We start from the raw sequence: 13,563 nt of genomic DNA, 5'->3' as shown, positions 1-13,563 counted from the left end.
ATAGTGACAGTGTAATGATAGAGACATCCTACAGACACCTACCTAAATCTGGGTAGTATTATGTAACAACATTGTATTTTACTGGCTATATCAGAGGCAATTTGCAACTTCTTTTATTTAGTAGGGAAATAAGGCTCTTATGGAAAGGTTTTATGCTTTCCTAGAAAGCATTGTTGTATTAGTAATATAATATAAAACAGGTTATGCCCCTTCTCCTTTGCTTTTTGTTCCTTCTTCAATTAAATTACTTACAAATTGAGTTGAAATTGCATCTTATGTTTTCCACTCTTCTCTCAAATTTTTCTTCATTCAGTTTACTAAGATAAGTGTGTGGGACAAGAGCAACACTGAAGTTGGATTGACTTGACTAGCAGGTCACAACTTTAATTTATAACCTTTTTTATCCTGCAGGCATAAATTCTGTCTCATGATTATAGAGTATGAGATGTCCAAGTCTTGTCTTGTCAGGCACAATGTTGTCAAGACCAGGACAAATGTGCATATGAAAACTCAGTTTTCAGCAGCCTGCTTACTAAACTGTTACTGGTATGGACTGTCTGTAGTCTGTATTACCTATTTGAACACTATAACCCTACTTCGGAGGGTTCAGCTCTCTGTGACCCATTTACTCCTGAAGAGTGGACCAAATGGTAACCCAAGTGCTACAAGTTATGACAAGTCTTCTGTCGTGTGTACCAGGGTGCTGCAAGAAACACAAACCAGTGATCTTCCCGTGCTTCTTGAGGAGGACAGAGATTTGTTTTAGTCTGTCATTCTCCTTTGGATGTTACTCCTGCAGGAGAATGTCCCTCTTGAGCGCTTATGCAGAGGAGTACCACGTACGATGTAGAGTTCTTCTTGATACAAGTTTAAGTGTAGAAGAATTACTTGCTGCTTTCTATTAGTGTTGTCTTCAGGAGATCTGATTGCAGAAGTGTTTCAGCTCAAAGATGAGTTAGAAGGAATACAAGTGAGTCACCTTTCTCTTCAGCTTTTCCTAGTGCCTTTTTGTTATTTATTCATTTGTTTTTTGAAGAGCTGCTTCATCTTTTTTATTGAATGGATAACAAATGTTGTTAGGGCTCTGTCAATGCAGTAATGAACAAAGAACTAGAAAAGACTTTGGGTGATTAGTACATGTTCAGCCAAAGGAAAAAACAGTCCTTTTCATAAATTTAGAAGATCTCTGGTAAACTTGTTTAGATCTTTTGTGTTTAGTTTAGTTTTTTTTTTTTTGGTCTCTATAACAGTTAAAGCTGAAATATGTTTCAGAATTTGTATATAACCTATTTGTGGATTATAGTCTTCATGCTAGCAATCATCTTTCTTGTTTTCTTTTTAATGGACAGACTCTCAGATGCTAATAGAAGCTCCTACTGTTAGCTTCTAGCTGAAAGCCTATATGCTTTAGACTGCTGAATTTAATCTGCTATTCCAGTTGTCCTAATCAGTACAAAGGTGTACTGAAGAACTTACGTACTGTGTCTGCTCAGGACCCTTCATGATCTTGTTCCTTTTCGAGTGCTCAATGAAATGAGGAATTTGGCTTTTCAATAATAAAGTGCAGAAACTGAGACTGAATATATACTAAAAAACAGTCTGCGGAGTTGAGGGGAAAGATACCCAGAGGTAAAATCTTACCTACTCAGTCATTCTGCATTAGCTGAATTGCACTAATCTTTGGAAGCGTGACTTTCTGTGGAACCATCCATCACAGCGTTACGTGTCTACTAGTAATTCTTGCTTTTAAATTCAATTGATCTGCCATATTCAAAGCACACATTTTTAAAAATGCTCTAAAGGTCACAGTAATACCGGGAAGGCCATCACACAGTGTATTGCCTATCTTGCACATATTTTATGGTTGAGGGCACAAATGGACTCATTAAACTAAGTTATGATACTGTGAAGTCTGGGGCATGCATTTTAAAACAAAAGCATGTGATTAACTCTGAGTTGAAGTCTTCTTTTCAGGATAGTAATTAAATCAAGAGAATAAAAAGTCTTCAGGAAATTCAGGACTGCACAAAAGGAGAATACCCTTATTCTCCCATTACACCTATATACCTATTATACCTATTCTCCTTATTATACCTATATCGTTGTTGTATGTTCTTTGTGTATTTCCTTTTCCCCATGCTATTAGTGTCAAATTTTACTTAAGGGAAGATTTTTTTCTTGATTATGCCCATTAAATACTCATACTATCATGAATATTCAACAATTTGTCTTGTTTTGTGTTCTCGCTGCTCACGCTTTTTCCTATTTGCTATCGCTCTTCAGTTGACCAGCCTGAAGAATTAGGCGCTAGTGTTTCCGTGACTTTTGAAGAAATGGAGAAGCTGCTATACAAACCCCAAGAAGGGGAGTGGGGGATGCGGTCTCGTGATGAAGCTTGTGAACGGATTATCAGCGGTATTGATCAGCTTCTGACTCTTGGTAAGCATGTCCTCTAAGCTTTAGGGAGTTTTCTCCTTGCATTAACTTTATAAACAGGTCTCTGGAATATACATGGCATCCTTTAAAAATGTCCTATAATAAAGTACTGTAAATGTTCACACATTTTTATGTGCAGTTCTCACATAGTCTCTGTACTCAGATTTGGTTTTGTACCAAATAATCATTGTATAATTATTCCTGATAAAACCATAGCAATCAAAAGTCTGACTCAATTTTCCTATGCATACAAGCCTCAAAATAGTTCAGTTAATCTTGCTGTTTCTTAACAGACATTTCAGCGGCTTTTGCTGGTCCAGTTGACCTGTGTACATATCCCAAGTACTGTACGGTGATTGCTTACCCAACAGACCTGAACACTATTCGAACAAGACTGGCTAACCGATTTTACAGGTAAGTACTAGCAACAGAAACAAGGGAGAATGTGGTCTTAGCTTTGTACCTTGTGAGAAGATCTAAACTTTTTTTTTGTTCTTTTTCTTTTAATAAACCTTTTGAAAAACCAACAGTCCAGTACCTGAATTCAGCATTACTGGTACTGTGTAGCAACATTAATATACATTTTTATTAAGTTTCTTATTTCTCAAGGAAATTTATTTCAGCCTATATTGATACTGTTTTCGGAGTTGCAATGAACGTTGACATTGTCTTTGAGAAATTTACTATTTGAAATGAGTAAATACTTTACTTCAATGATGGCCTTATTACTTTTATAATTTCATTCAGCTTTTGAGGTGCTGTACTTAGTTTGAACTTGAAGAGGGTTCAGCTCTTTCTTACTCAGTACTTGCAGAAATGAGTCTAAACACAGAGGTGAAATGTTAAATGTTACCACCAGTGCTTTAAATGATAAAAACAGCACAGAGAGAGAGGGTAAAAGCTTCATTGTGGAGTTGATAAAATTCTGATCTGTTGGATGTGCACCCATCAATTTTTGTAATAAAAATTAAAGGGTGTTCATCATCTGGACTTGCATTCAGAGTATCTGTAAATAAAATGGAGAGATATTTATGGTGGTTTTCCTCAGTGAGCCTGAAATAATGACTTGGGAAATAGTTTGAAATTTTGTAGATAAAGAGTTGTAAATCTGGGGTATTATGGCTTCAAAATTACAAAGAATCGGAAAGTGAAATGATAGAAAAGAAGCTATGCAATTGTGCTAGCTCACTTCCATAGTGTTAGCTTGTAGCAGTTTCTACAAGTTTGTCTTACAGAGGACAGCTATTGTTTTAAGACTGGTTGGTTGGTCTTAAAGGAAAGTATTTGAGGGAAGACAGAAAAGATCATCATAGGTGTATTTAAAAAAATTTAGATCAGGCCTTTTCTCATTGCTTTTTTTAATTGCTTGTGTCTTGTGTTTATTTATTCTTGAGCATTATTAATATACTACGCAACTGGTGTTCCATTTGAGAGGACTTTTCCACAGGCAACTGCTTTAGATGTTTCCAGAATAAGTGTTGTAAATTAAAGTAGTCGTTAAATACTACTTCTATTTTTCTTTCCATTTTGAATAGGGTCAAATATAAGCTATATAAAAATGCATAGATTTTTAAAGACCCAAGGAAATCCTCGCTAGTTAAATTATTTCAGTGATATTTCATAATTCAGTGGTATCAAAAGCCAGTGCTTTACTAGGCTGGTTTTATTAACAGAGTTTAATAATGAATGAAATCAAAGTTTAATAATGAATGAAATCAAAGACTGCTAGAATTCTGCAACCTTTCTGAAGATGAATTATCAGTATTTATTTGGAAAATCAGTTAACAAAGGTGTCCGTTGTTGATATTGCTACCTTGAATTGTGTGTGTTTGTGAACATGCTTCAGTTTTCCATGTGAGGCTAGTGTAATAAAACTTCAATTAAAACAAAGGACGTATTTTTATATATATATATATATATATATATATATATATAAAATACATGTATAAAAAATAATAAAAAATACATGTATATATAAATAAAATACATGTATATGTATGTGTGTATATATATATATATGTATATATCCTAGTTTAATATAGACATAATTACTAGGAGGATAACTTTACAATTTTTCAGCTTAGTTTAAAGGTGCAATGTGTTTTTTTTGTTTGTTTGTTTGTTTTTTTAATTCTAAGGAGAATCTCTGCATTGGTTTGGGAAGTAAGATACATTGAAAGCAATGCCAGGACCTTCAATGAACCTGGGAGTGCTATTGCTAGAGCTGCAAAAAAGATCACTACGCAACTCTTAAAATTTATCAAGTGAGTGGCTTTTTAATCTAAATAGTGCTTGAATGCTTGCAATCTTAAACTGTGGGGGAGCATAAACATCTTAAGATGCCTTTGAGAATCCTGCTTTCTTTGTCCTGCAGTGCATGGAAGAAGAGTAGGAAATCAGTTGCATAATTCTTCCTGAGTATTATTTTAACTAGGAAAATACCAAAATGTTCTGCAAAAAGACATCTTGACTTTTTCTCATAGTAGCATTCACTGGTATTTATAGTATGAAGATGTCACTGACTTGAAAGGAGGGCAGTCTGTAACGTGAGCTTGCGTAGAAGTTCCTATTGCAGTGTGCCTGACTTTGCTTCAGTTGAGAGGTTTATTTAAATAAAAAAACTAGTGTAGGCAGTCTAACTACCATAGATAAGTTTTGAATACTACTTTCAGATCTCTAATGCTATTTTCACCCTCCTTCCTTACTCCTTCTGAAATTCATAGTATAGCAGTTTTCCAGATTTAACGCTACTTTGGAAATACTATAATCACCTTGTGAGTTTGTATTTCAGTTGATTCTTTGTTACTGTCTTTAAGTTTATACAAAGCTTTTGGTCATGTCTGGGTTTAATCTGGGAAGTGATAGGTATGTTTTTGCTATTCCAGTAACAGATCTAATTGCATTACAGTGATCAAGACTGTACAAACATTTTTGAACTATGTAGCACAACAGATGATGAACAAGATTGTCTTGATGACGATGATCTGGTAAGCTTTTCTTGTCAATAATTGCAATAATGCATTAGCAGTGGTAAGAAAATAACGCTCTTCAAGTATTTATAGTAAAATTGTTCTTTTTTTTTTTTTTAATAAAGACCCTTGCATGTATTTATATACTTATGCAGCTAATACAAACATTTACTATACTAGGAATGTGAGGAGTGATGCGGGGAGGTGCTTTAATGAAAACATTTGAGTTGTCAATACTTGTTCAGAAATAGAACAAACGTGCATTTTCTACTGTGAATATTTGTCATCAAATAGAACAATACTTCCGTGTTTTGTGAGTGATACGTTTCTGAAGCATATTAATATGCAGTAATGTAATATTTCAAGAGTGTATGAATAGCTATCTTTCATTGTGTTTTTAATTATATGCACCCTTAGTTATTGCTAAGGGTAAAATTGGCATGGAGTGGTAAATGATAAAAGAGGCTAAAAGTTGGCAAGTTGTTATGACTACTGCAAAGCACCACTGCAACAGCAAACACTGCAGTTTCTTCGTATACCCAGCTATGATCACGCATCAGTTTTACGTGCCTCATTGAGAATATAATGAAGTATGTTTATCTTAAATCAGAGGTAGCATTCACTGCACAACAACAGTGCCTGTTGTCTTCAGTACCATACGTTTATTAACAATGTACCCCAAACTACCGAATCTGAATGTCTTTTGCATGTTTTGATTTCTAATTCAGCAGCAAGACTACTGAAAATCACAAAGAGGCATCATTCTCTTTCAGGATAATATTTAGGGAAGAAATTTCATTAAGCAGTCGCCCTACTTCAGCATTTTCTTAGTACTTTCATATTGTAATGTTCTTCTTTTACCAAAAATAACTTGATCACAAAGATTTCTTTGTCCTAAACTCAGGACAAGCAAAATTCAGTTCTGTGACTTCTGTTAGTTGTTAATTGAATTACTGATGGTCTTTAGTCATTGGGATTCAAAGCTGGTGGGTGTCTTCTCAATTCTTACTGAAAAGAGAACTTGCAACTTCTTATGGTGATTTTTCCTTTGTATTAAGGTCAAGAATTGGAATGAGGAATCTTCAGTGGAGGGACATCTTTAGGATCTTACTTTCCTAGTCTTTCAAACAATGTGCTGTAGTTTTTGATACGCTCATGTTCTGACTCATTGAGAGAAATTAGAATAAAAGTCTGTTTTAACTGTGGTGTAAAATTCAATGGTACTTTGAGCAAACATTGCCCATTGTTTCATAAATAATTTTATTTTATGCAGGATGATGAGAAATGTCGTCCGAGAACATCATATCGGAGGAGAAGAGTGAGTTGGCTAATCTTTACCATATATCATACCCAATTCAGGTTTGACAGGATTGGTTAGCAGACTGTTGAAATTCTGTGGGAGTGATGTTTTGTTTTCTAAGAATCATAGATAAAGTAGATTTTTGTTTGATGATACCCTTTGCCTAAATAGTTCGTTATTTTAATGCTTCTGTACGTAAAAAAAATTGATACTAGAACTATTTAGTCTAACAGGTTTCAATTATATATATGATACTGAAGTAAAAGCATTATTCAGCAGAGATGCTAAGAAAAAATATTTTGAGCGATGGAAATTATTCAGATCTCTTAAGAATAATTTGGAAGAAGTCAGGAGGTATCTTTTTGTGTGCTTTATGTAGTATTTAAAAAAAATTGAAGAAACTTATATGAATTGGCAGAGTTTTATTTATAAATATCAGTAAAAAAATCTTCTAGTAGTAGAGTTGCAAAGTTTTGTTATAAAACAGTATGTTTGGAAGCACATTTTTCTAATACAGAAATATTTCCAGTTAGACTATTAGGTTTAGTTTTTCAGGCTGTTTCAGTAATGTCTTTTTTGTCCTTTGACTTCTCAGTAATAAATTCTGTGTCTTTTGACTTTTTTTTTCAAGGGACGGGGTAGAAAAGGAAAAGGCATTAAAAATGGCTATGATGAAAACTGTTGGAAAAAGCAGTGTATGGAACTCGTGAACTTAATTTTCCAGTGCGAAGATTCTGAACCTTTTAGGCAGCCAGTTGATTTGGATCAATATCCTGTAAGTTGTTGTTATAATATTTGTATCTTGCAAGATTAATTTGTTTTAGTGTTTGTTTGGTATCATATTAAGATCTCCACGTTTCTCTTGGAGCTATTTGTTTTGTTTAGGGTTTTAGTTCCCAACCATTGGTGCTTGACTGCATCAAGGTAAGATCCATCAAAGTATTGAGACAGTACAAAACAATTGCAGAGCAGCAGTATAATGTCTACAAATATCCTGATACGTTAAATGAGTTTTGTTTTGCCTTTAATAATTAACTCTGATGATAAAAATAAATGAATGGACTGCAGTGAAACAGGAACTTGTTATTTGTAGTCCCGTGATTTACTACTTTTCCTATTTTCACTGCTGCCATTATTATTTTTTCTGCTGTTCAGCTCACTGTATGTTTTTAGGAATCTGTCCCCACTTTGAATCTTCACATTTAGATAACCTATAGGCATCGGTTCATACGTTCCTCTGAAGTATGGATCCCGTCCAATCTGGTTTGCATTTTCTCTTAAGTTCTGTGTAAAATGCATCTCAGAACATCTTTATGCTCTAATGGTTCTTTTGTATCAATATAATATTTGGCTGCTGAAGGCCTTCTGCAGCCTCATGGTGTACTTTCTTCAGCAATCTACGTAATTCCAGAATTTCATTTCTCTCTTCTATAGCCGGATCAGTTCTCATTGTAAAATGCATCAATGAAATGATTAAATGAAGATTCACTGCAGTCTTACTTCCCCTTTCTGAGTAACAAAAAAAAACGTCAACTTGCATGCTGTTGTTAGTCAATAGTTACTGAGGTAAATCAGGAGAAAGGAAACTGCAAAATTGTATGTACAAGCACATGGGGTAATATTAAACCATGATCTCTAATAAATTCCAAGGGTGATGCTGAAAATGAGTGAAGTTACATAGGCTCTAATGTAGACTTTAAGTCAAGTAGTTTCTGCAACAGCTTAGCTGTCTGCTCTGCTAGGTGTCTGTTGTGTCTTGAGCTGATGGTTAAGATAACCTGAGCTCTTAAATTCTAGAAGTAAAATTCAAAAGTGTTGTTTTTCATCTAACTTGTTGAATTACTGTTCTTCATGTTCTGTCTAGGATTACAGACATATTATAGACACTCCAATGGACTTCGGTACAGTGAAAGAAACACTGGAAGCTGGAAATTATGACACTCCAATGGAACTGTGCAAAGATATAAGACTAATATTTAGTAATGCCAAGTCTTATACTCCAAACAAAAAGTCCAAGGTAGCTGTTAATACTGTTTTCTTAGGCTTTTTGTAATGCAATTAGGTATTATTTTGTAATTAACTTTCTTATCAGTATTTAGAATAAAGTTTCTGGCTGAGTAGATACAGGTGAGAAGTGCATTAAATTATATTAAACATTAATTTGTGCATGGCATATCTTGTTTATCTAGTGCTGTAGTCTATCATGTGCCAGACTTCTCTTTTTCTGTCCATTTTTACTTTTTTAGAAATGCTAGTCTTGCATGAAAGTTTTGGTTGTTAATATAAACCACTTCCTTGCCTAGATTTACAGTATGACCTTGAGATTGTCAGCATTATTTGAGGAGAAAATAAGAAGAATTGTTTCAGATTTCAAAAATGGTCAAAAACAGAATGAAAAACTACGAAGAAACCAGAGGTATACTAGAAGACTTCAGAATCAAAGCTCGACGCAGCAACCTAGCAAAATGCTCAGGTAATGAAATTATGAAGATATGGAGGCTTATCATAGCTGATTAATATTCATATTCACTAACATATAAGAAGAAGAGAACAATTGTTTTATTAAGTGGTTAGCTAATTTTGGTGAGAACTTGTAGAATTCTTTTTCAGTAGGACAGACATGCTTAAGAAGTTCTGTTGTAATGTAAAACTGCCCAGGAAACAGTGGAAGGACAGAAAAATATAACGGGTGGTTTTGTTTTGTTTGCTTTGTTTTAAATACTTCATTGAGGAAAATCAGTGTTTAATCTGACTGTAATAATTAGCGAAACTTACTGCATGTATTGCAGTTACTTTACTATGAACAGAAGAAAGGTAGTCCTGTGGATTTATAGAGATCTTAATTTACTGTGGCGTTCTGTTGGTAATTTAGTATGCATCTCCTCCTTTGAAGGAAAACACACTCTTGACACCACTGTTGGTTGACATGATTAACTCTCATTGTTAATTTGCATATGGGGTGAAGTGAGATAAAATACAAAAACTAAACATGCTGAACTGTTGGAACTGAGCGTATACTTTTCTGCTGCTGACCAGCCTTTTTTGTCTGATAGTGAAGGGATAGGAATAATCCCATGTAGATCACTCATACTTTACTCAAATACGATGTCAGGATTGCATGTAGCATGCATTTAAAGGAAGAATCAAATCAGTGAGTTCCTCTCCAAATGTGCGTTTTATTTTAGACCGTAGACTTTCTTGAAAAAGGTGCTGTCTTCGTGTCTTTAGAACTCAGTTTATCATGGAATAATGTTGATTTGTGCTTTGAGGCTTATGTGCAATTAACAAGAGACTGAATTCAACAGAAGTTGAGGCTGTTGTTTCAGTATCTTGGTAAACAATAAGAGGACATAGACCTAAAAGGTATTCAGTGTTACCTTTTTTTGGTTTTGATTAGAGATAGTCTCCTCTTGTGTAACTTTACTAGGACTGTAGACTTATTTTAATGAAAGTAGTTAATGCTTATTCTTGTCAAAATTGTCCCATACCATGTTAGCTCACAAACCTAACTACCATTCCAAATTGTAAAATCATATGGTATATGGTTAATTAAGCTTTCAGAGAACATCATTTTAAAAATACTTAATTGTTGGTATTTTTTCATAGTTTACAACCCGTGTTGCTTTTACTTTCCCCTTTCAGCAGAAATATGAAGCAGAAACCATTAAAGTCTCAGGCAAAAATTGAATCTGAGCAGGAAGATGCTTTTAGTCAACCTACCTCAAGCAGAGCAGCCTGTGTTGCAAGCCATAAAACAAATGCTAGCAATTACAACCATAGTTCCTCTGGCGAATCCTCTGATTCTGTATGCCTGGCATCTTTTGAAAGGAATGGCAAAGCTAGATCTACAACACTAACAAACTGTTCTGCACCGTCATCAGGTAAGAAATGTTTGAAAAATCTGTTTCAGATGAGGATTTTCATCTGTCTTTATCTGTGAATTACCTACTGGTGTTTCTTTCACAGAATCACAGAATTTTCTAGGTTGGAAGAGACCTCAAGGTCATCGAGTCCAACCTCCAACCTAACACTAACAGCCCTCCACTAAACCATATCCCTAAGCTCTACATCTAAGCGTCTTTTGAAGACTTCCAGGGATGGTCTGTGGATATTATAAAAAGTTCTGTGTACTAAAGAATGCTTTAACATTCTTTAATATAGAAAGCAATTAGTTTAATTTTATTAATGACAAAGCCCGCTCCTAGGCAGAAATTTATTACTAGCATAATTTACGTGGAAGCAGAGATGTCTTGGTTATATATCCATTTTGCAGTCAAATGTACTTTTCTACAGCCTTGTGTGGGAATTCACAGCAAAGCTGAATTGAGTAAGACTGATGATAAGAATAAGTTGACATACGAACAGCATGATTACTTCATGTTCTTAACTCTTACCAAACTCTTACAATAATAGAATTTCTTCAAGGGGATTTTCTAGGAAAATTGTTGTGGTGAATGGATGCCTCTTATCTGAGAGGAAAATGTGGTGTATTTGATACAAAATACCAGTTATAAACCCATGCATGTTACATAAAAATTAAAATCCAAAATTAGCAAATGGAAAAAAAAAAAGTTCCCGGAGTCATAAAATGTTTCCTGTCATTTTCCCCACACACACACACTTTACCTTGGCAAAAGTTCAGCTCCTTTCAAAGAACAAGGATGTAAGTCCTGGTAAAAGAAGGGATCTATCAGATGATTCGGGATTTTTTAACATGCTCTTCTCTTAAATCTGCTATTTGTAAATCTGCTATTTGGGAGCAGCTCTGCTATTTTACTTGAAACTTAAATGCAGCTTAAAGAAACTTATTGCCAGAAATCTCATAAATGTGGAGTGGTATATTTCGTAGAACTAATAATTTCAGATGTACAAGACATTACAGCATGGTAACAAGTGTACTGTAAAACAATATTATGAGGAAATCTTGAAGATTTCCTGAATGAGCAAAACGTAGCCCTTAACTGCAAGCTAACTGCATGGTTAGAATTCTGATTGACTTTTCTTTTTTTAAACAGAAAGTGAAATAGAAGGTTCTTTAGCTTCTTCATCTACATCTTCTTCATCTTCATCCTCTTCAAGCAGCTCAGAAGAAAGCAAAGAAAGCTCTGTTGCTCTTGTGTCACCTCCACTACACAACGGTGTATGTAGGAGAAAGAGCATCAACTGTAGGATAACTAGGAATCGAGCTGCTCAAAGAAAACAAACAGGTAAGATTCAAGCAGCTTTCTTCCGAATGGACAATAATCCAGGTGTGTATGTATAAAACTAAATGTAATCAGTATTTAATTGTTGTGTATGTGTTATTGTTTGAGTAGTAGGTCTGTTGCTCTCAAAATATTACTTTCTGAACTTTTCAGATCTTTTTCAGTACTTAGGGTAGGAGGACTGAAGCCCTGCTGTGAGGGTGTGTCTTGCAACATTTTATATCTTAAAGTAAAAGCAGTAGTTCTTAAAGCAGTTCTAGTTTTCACAGAGCTAGAATGAATCCAAAATTTAACGTTTTTTTCTTGCCAGAGAACAAAACCATGTAACTCCTACTAGGGGTGTATTGCATTTATTATGTCTGTAGGTTGAATCTATTCCCGATTTGACAAGGCTTAAGAATCTTCTACTCTTACTTTTAAGATTTTAATCCCTCCTGTACTTTACAGGAACGCTTCTGCAGGAGAACGGGAATACAAGAAAAACTGTCAGGAAAAGGTTATATGGAAGTGATTCTGAAAATAAGTCAGTGGTGACACCTGAGTCTCCGAGTAATAGTACTGGTAGACACAGAAAAATTCCACGCAGAAGTGCTACCGTGGCTGCTAATAAGTTAAGGCTAATGAGTGATGTGGAAGAAGAGGTTTCAAGCTCAGAAAGTATTGGTATTGGGTGTAAAAACAGGAAACTGCCTCATCGAAATGCCTCAGCTGCAGCCAGGCGAATGTTACTGGAGGGGTCTGAGGATGACGTAGGTGTGAAGTCTGAAAGTGAAAAAGAAAACGAAGAGCAGCTTACCAAGAGGAAAAATCTTTCTCTCCCTGGTTCATCTGCTCCACGAAGAAAATTTGTTAGTGAATCTGAAAACGGAAGTTCAGATTCTGAGATAGACATGCAGGTGAAACAGAAAACCTGGGAAAGCAACGGCCACAGACAGTTAGGTGGGACACTCCATTCTGCATCTCCCAAAGTGAGAAGTTCCATACGAGACTCCTCGGAAGATGATGCCAAAAGCCATAATTCAGAGGATGGGAGCAGTCAAAAAGCTGATGAGTCAACGTCTCCACATAAGCTTGCACTGAGCAACTCTGAGGATGAAGTCTATTTTGAATCAAATAGGTGGAATGACAAAAAAATTACTAGTCTGCAGATTGTTGCTCCCTTAAAGAAAGCAAAAGTCTTGAGTGATTTAGAGGACTCAGCAGAATCTGAAGCAGAAGGCAGAGAGAATGGGAGAAGTCTTATTTCGGAGACCTTGGTGCCATCTAGAATTGCAGGGAATTCAATATCTGGACCTGGTACCAGTTACAACGACTCTTCTGATACAGAATCTGAAACAAATTCTAATAACAGTAATTATTGTGACACTTCTACAAAAACAAGAAAGAGGAGAAGGAAAGGAAAAACAAAAATCTTCAGAAAAGGTAAAATTACTAAAGCTAATGTATCTGATTCTAGTGGTGACTAGGAGGAAACAACATAGGATTAACAAAGGATTAAAATGGGTAATGACTGGGGGATTTGAGCTGTGTGGTGTAATAGTGTTTCTGGCTGTTCTAAAATCTGAACTAAATATCAGGGAGGGTGAATTGTAAGGTATGGTGTTGCTGACAGGGGAACTGGGGAGTTGCCAAACAGCACTGAGAGAAAAGTATT

General features: G+C 35.2%; 1 protein-coding gene across 2 annotated transcripts in view; it reads left to right on the top strand.

The window, feature by feature from the left end:
* The window catches only part of BRWD1 (bromodomain and WD repeat domain containing 1), a 56,705-nt gene that overhangs the window by 35,787 nt on the left and 7,355 nt on the right, over nucleotides 1-13,563 (top strand). Inside the window, exons 30-40 of one of the 2 annotated variants that reach the window (XM_032189885.1) lie at nucleotides 2,284-2,439; nucleotides 2,730-2,850; nucleotides 4,575-4,700; nucleotides 5,345-5,423; nucleotides 6,679-6,723; nucleotides 7,337-7,480; nucleotides 8,570-8,722; nucleotides 9,009-9,178; nucleotides 10,351-10,586; nucleotides 11,721-11,912; nucleotides 12,357-13,331. In XM_032189885.1, coding sequence (XP_032045776.1) covers nucleotides 2,284-2,439; nucleotides 2,730-2,850; nucleotides 4,575-4,700; nucleotides 5,345-5,423; nucleotides 6,679-6,723; nucleotides 7,337-7,480; nucleotides 8,570-8,722; nucleotides 9,009-9,178; nucleotides 10,351-10,586; nucleotides 11,721-11,912; nucleotides 12,357-13,331 — 2,397 coding nt within the window. Of the gene's footprint in view, nucleotides 1-2,283; nucleotides 2,440-2,729; nucleotides 2,851-4,574; nucleotides 4,701-5,344; nucleotides 5,424-6,678; nucleotides 6,724-7,336; nucleotides 7,481-8,569; nucleotides 8,723-9,008; nucleotides 9,179-10,347; nucleotides 10,587-11,720; nucleotides 11,913-12,356; nucleotides 13,332-13,563 lie in introns of both variants that reach the window. The other variant, XM_032189875.1, reaches the window with a different exon arrangement.

The sequence above is a fragment of the Aythya fuligula genome, chromosome 1, assembly GCF_009819795.1.
Source record: "Aythya fuligula isolate bAytFul2 chromosome 1, bAytFul2.pri, whole genome shotgun sequence".
NCBI lineage: Eukaryota > Metazoa > Chordata > Aves > Anseriformes > Anatidae > Aythya > Aythya fuligula.
This window is presented reverse-complemented; position numbering and strand designations above follow the sequence as displayed.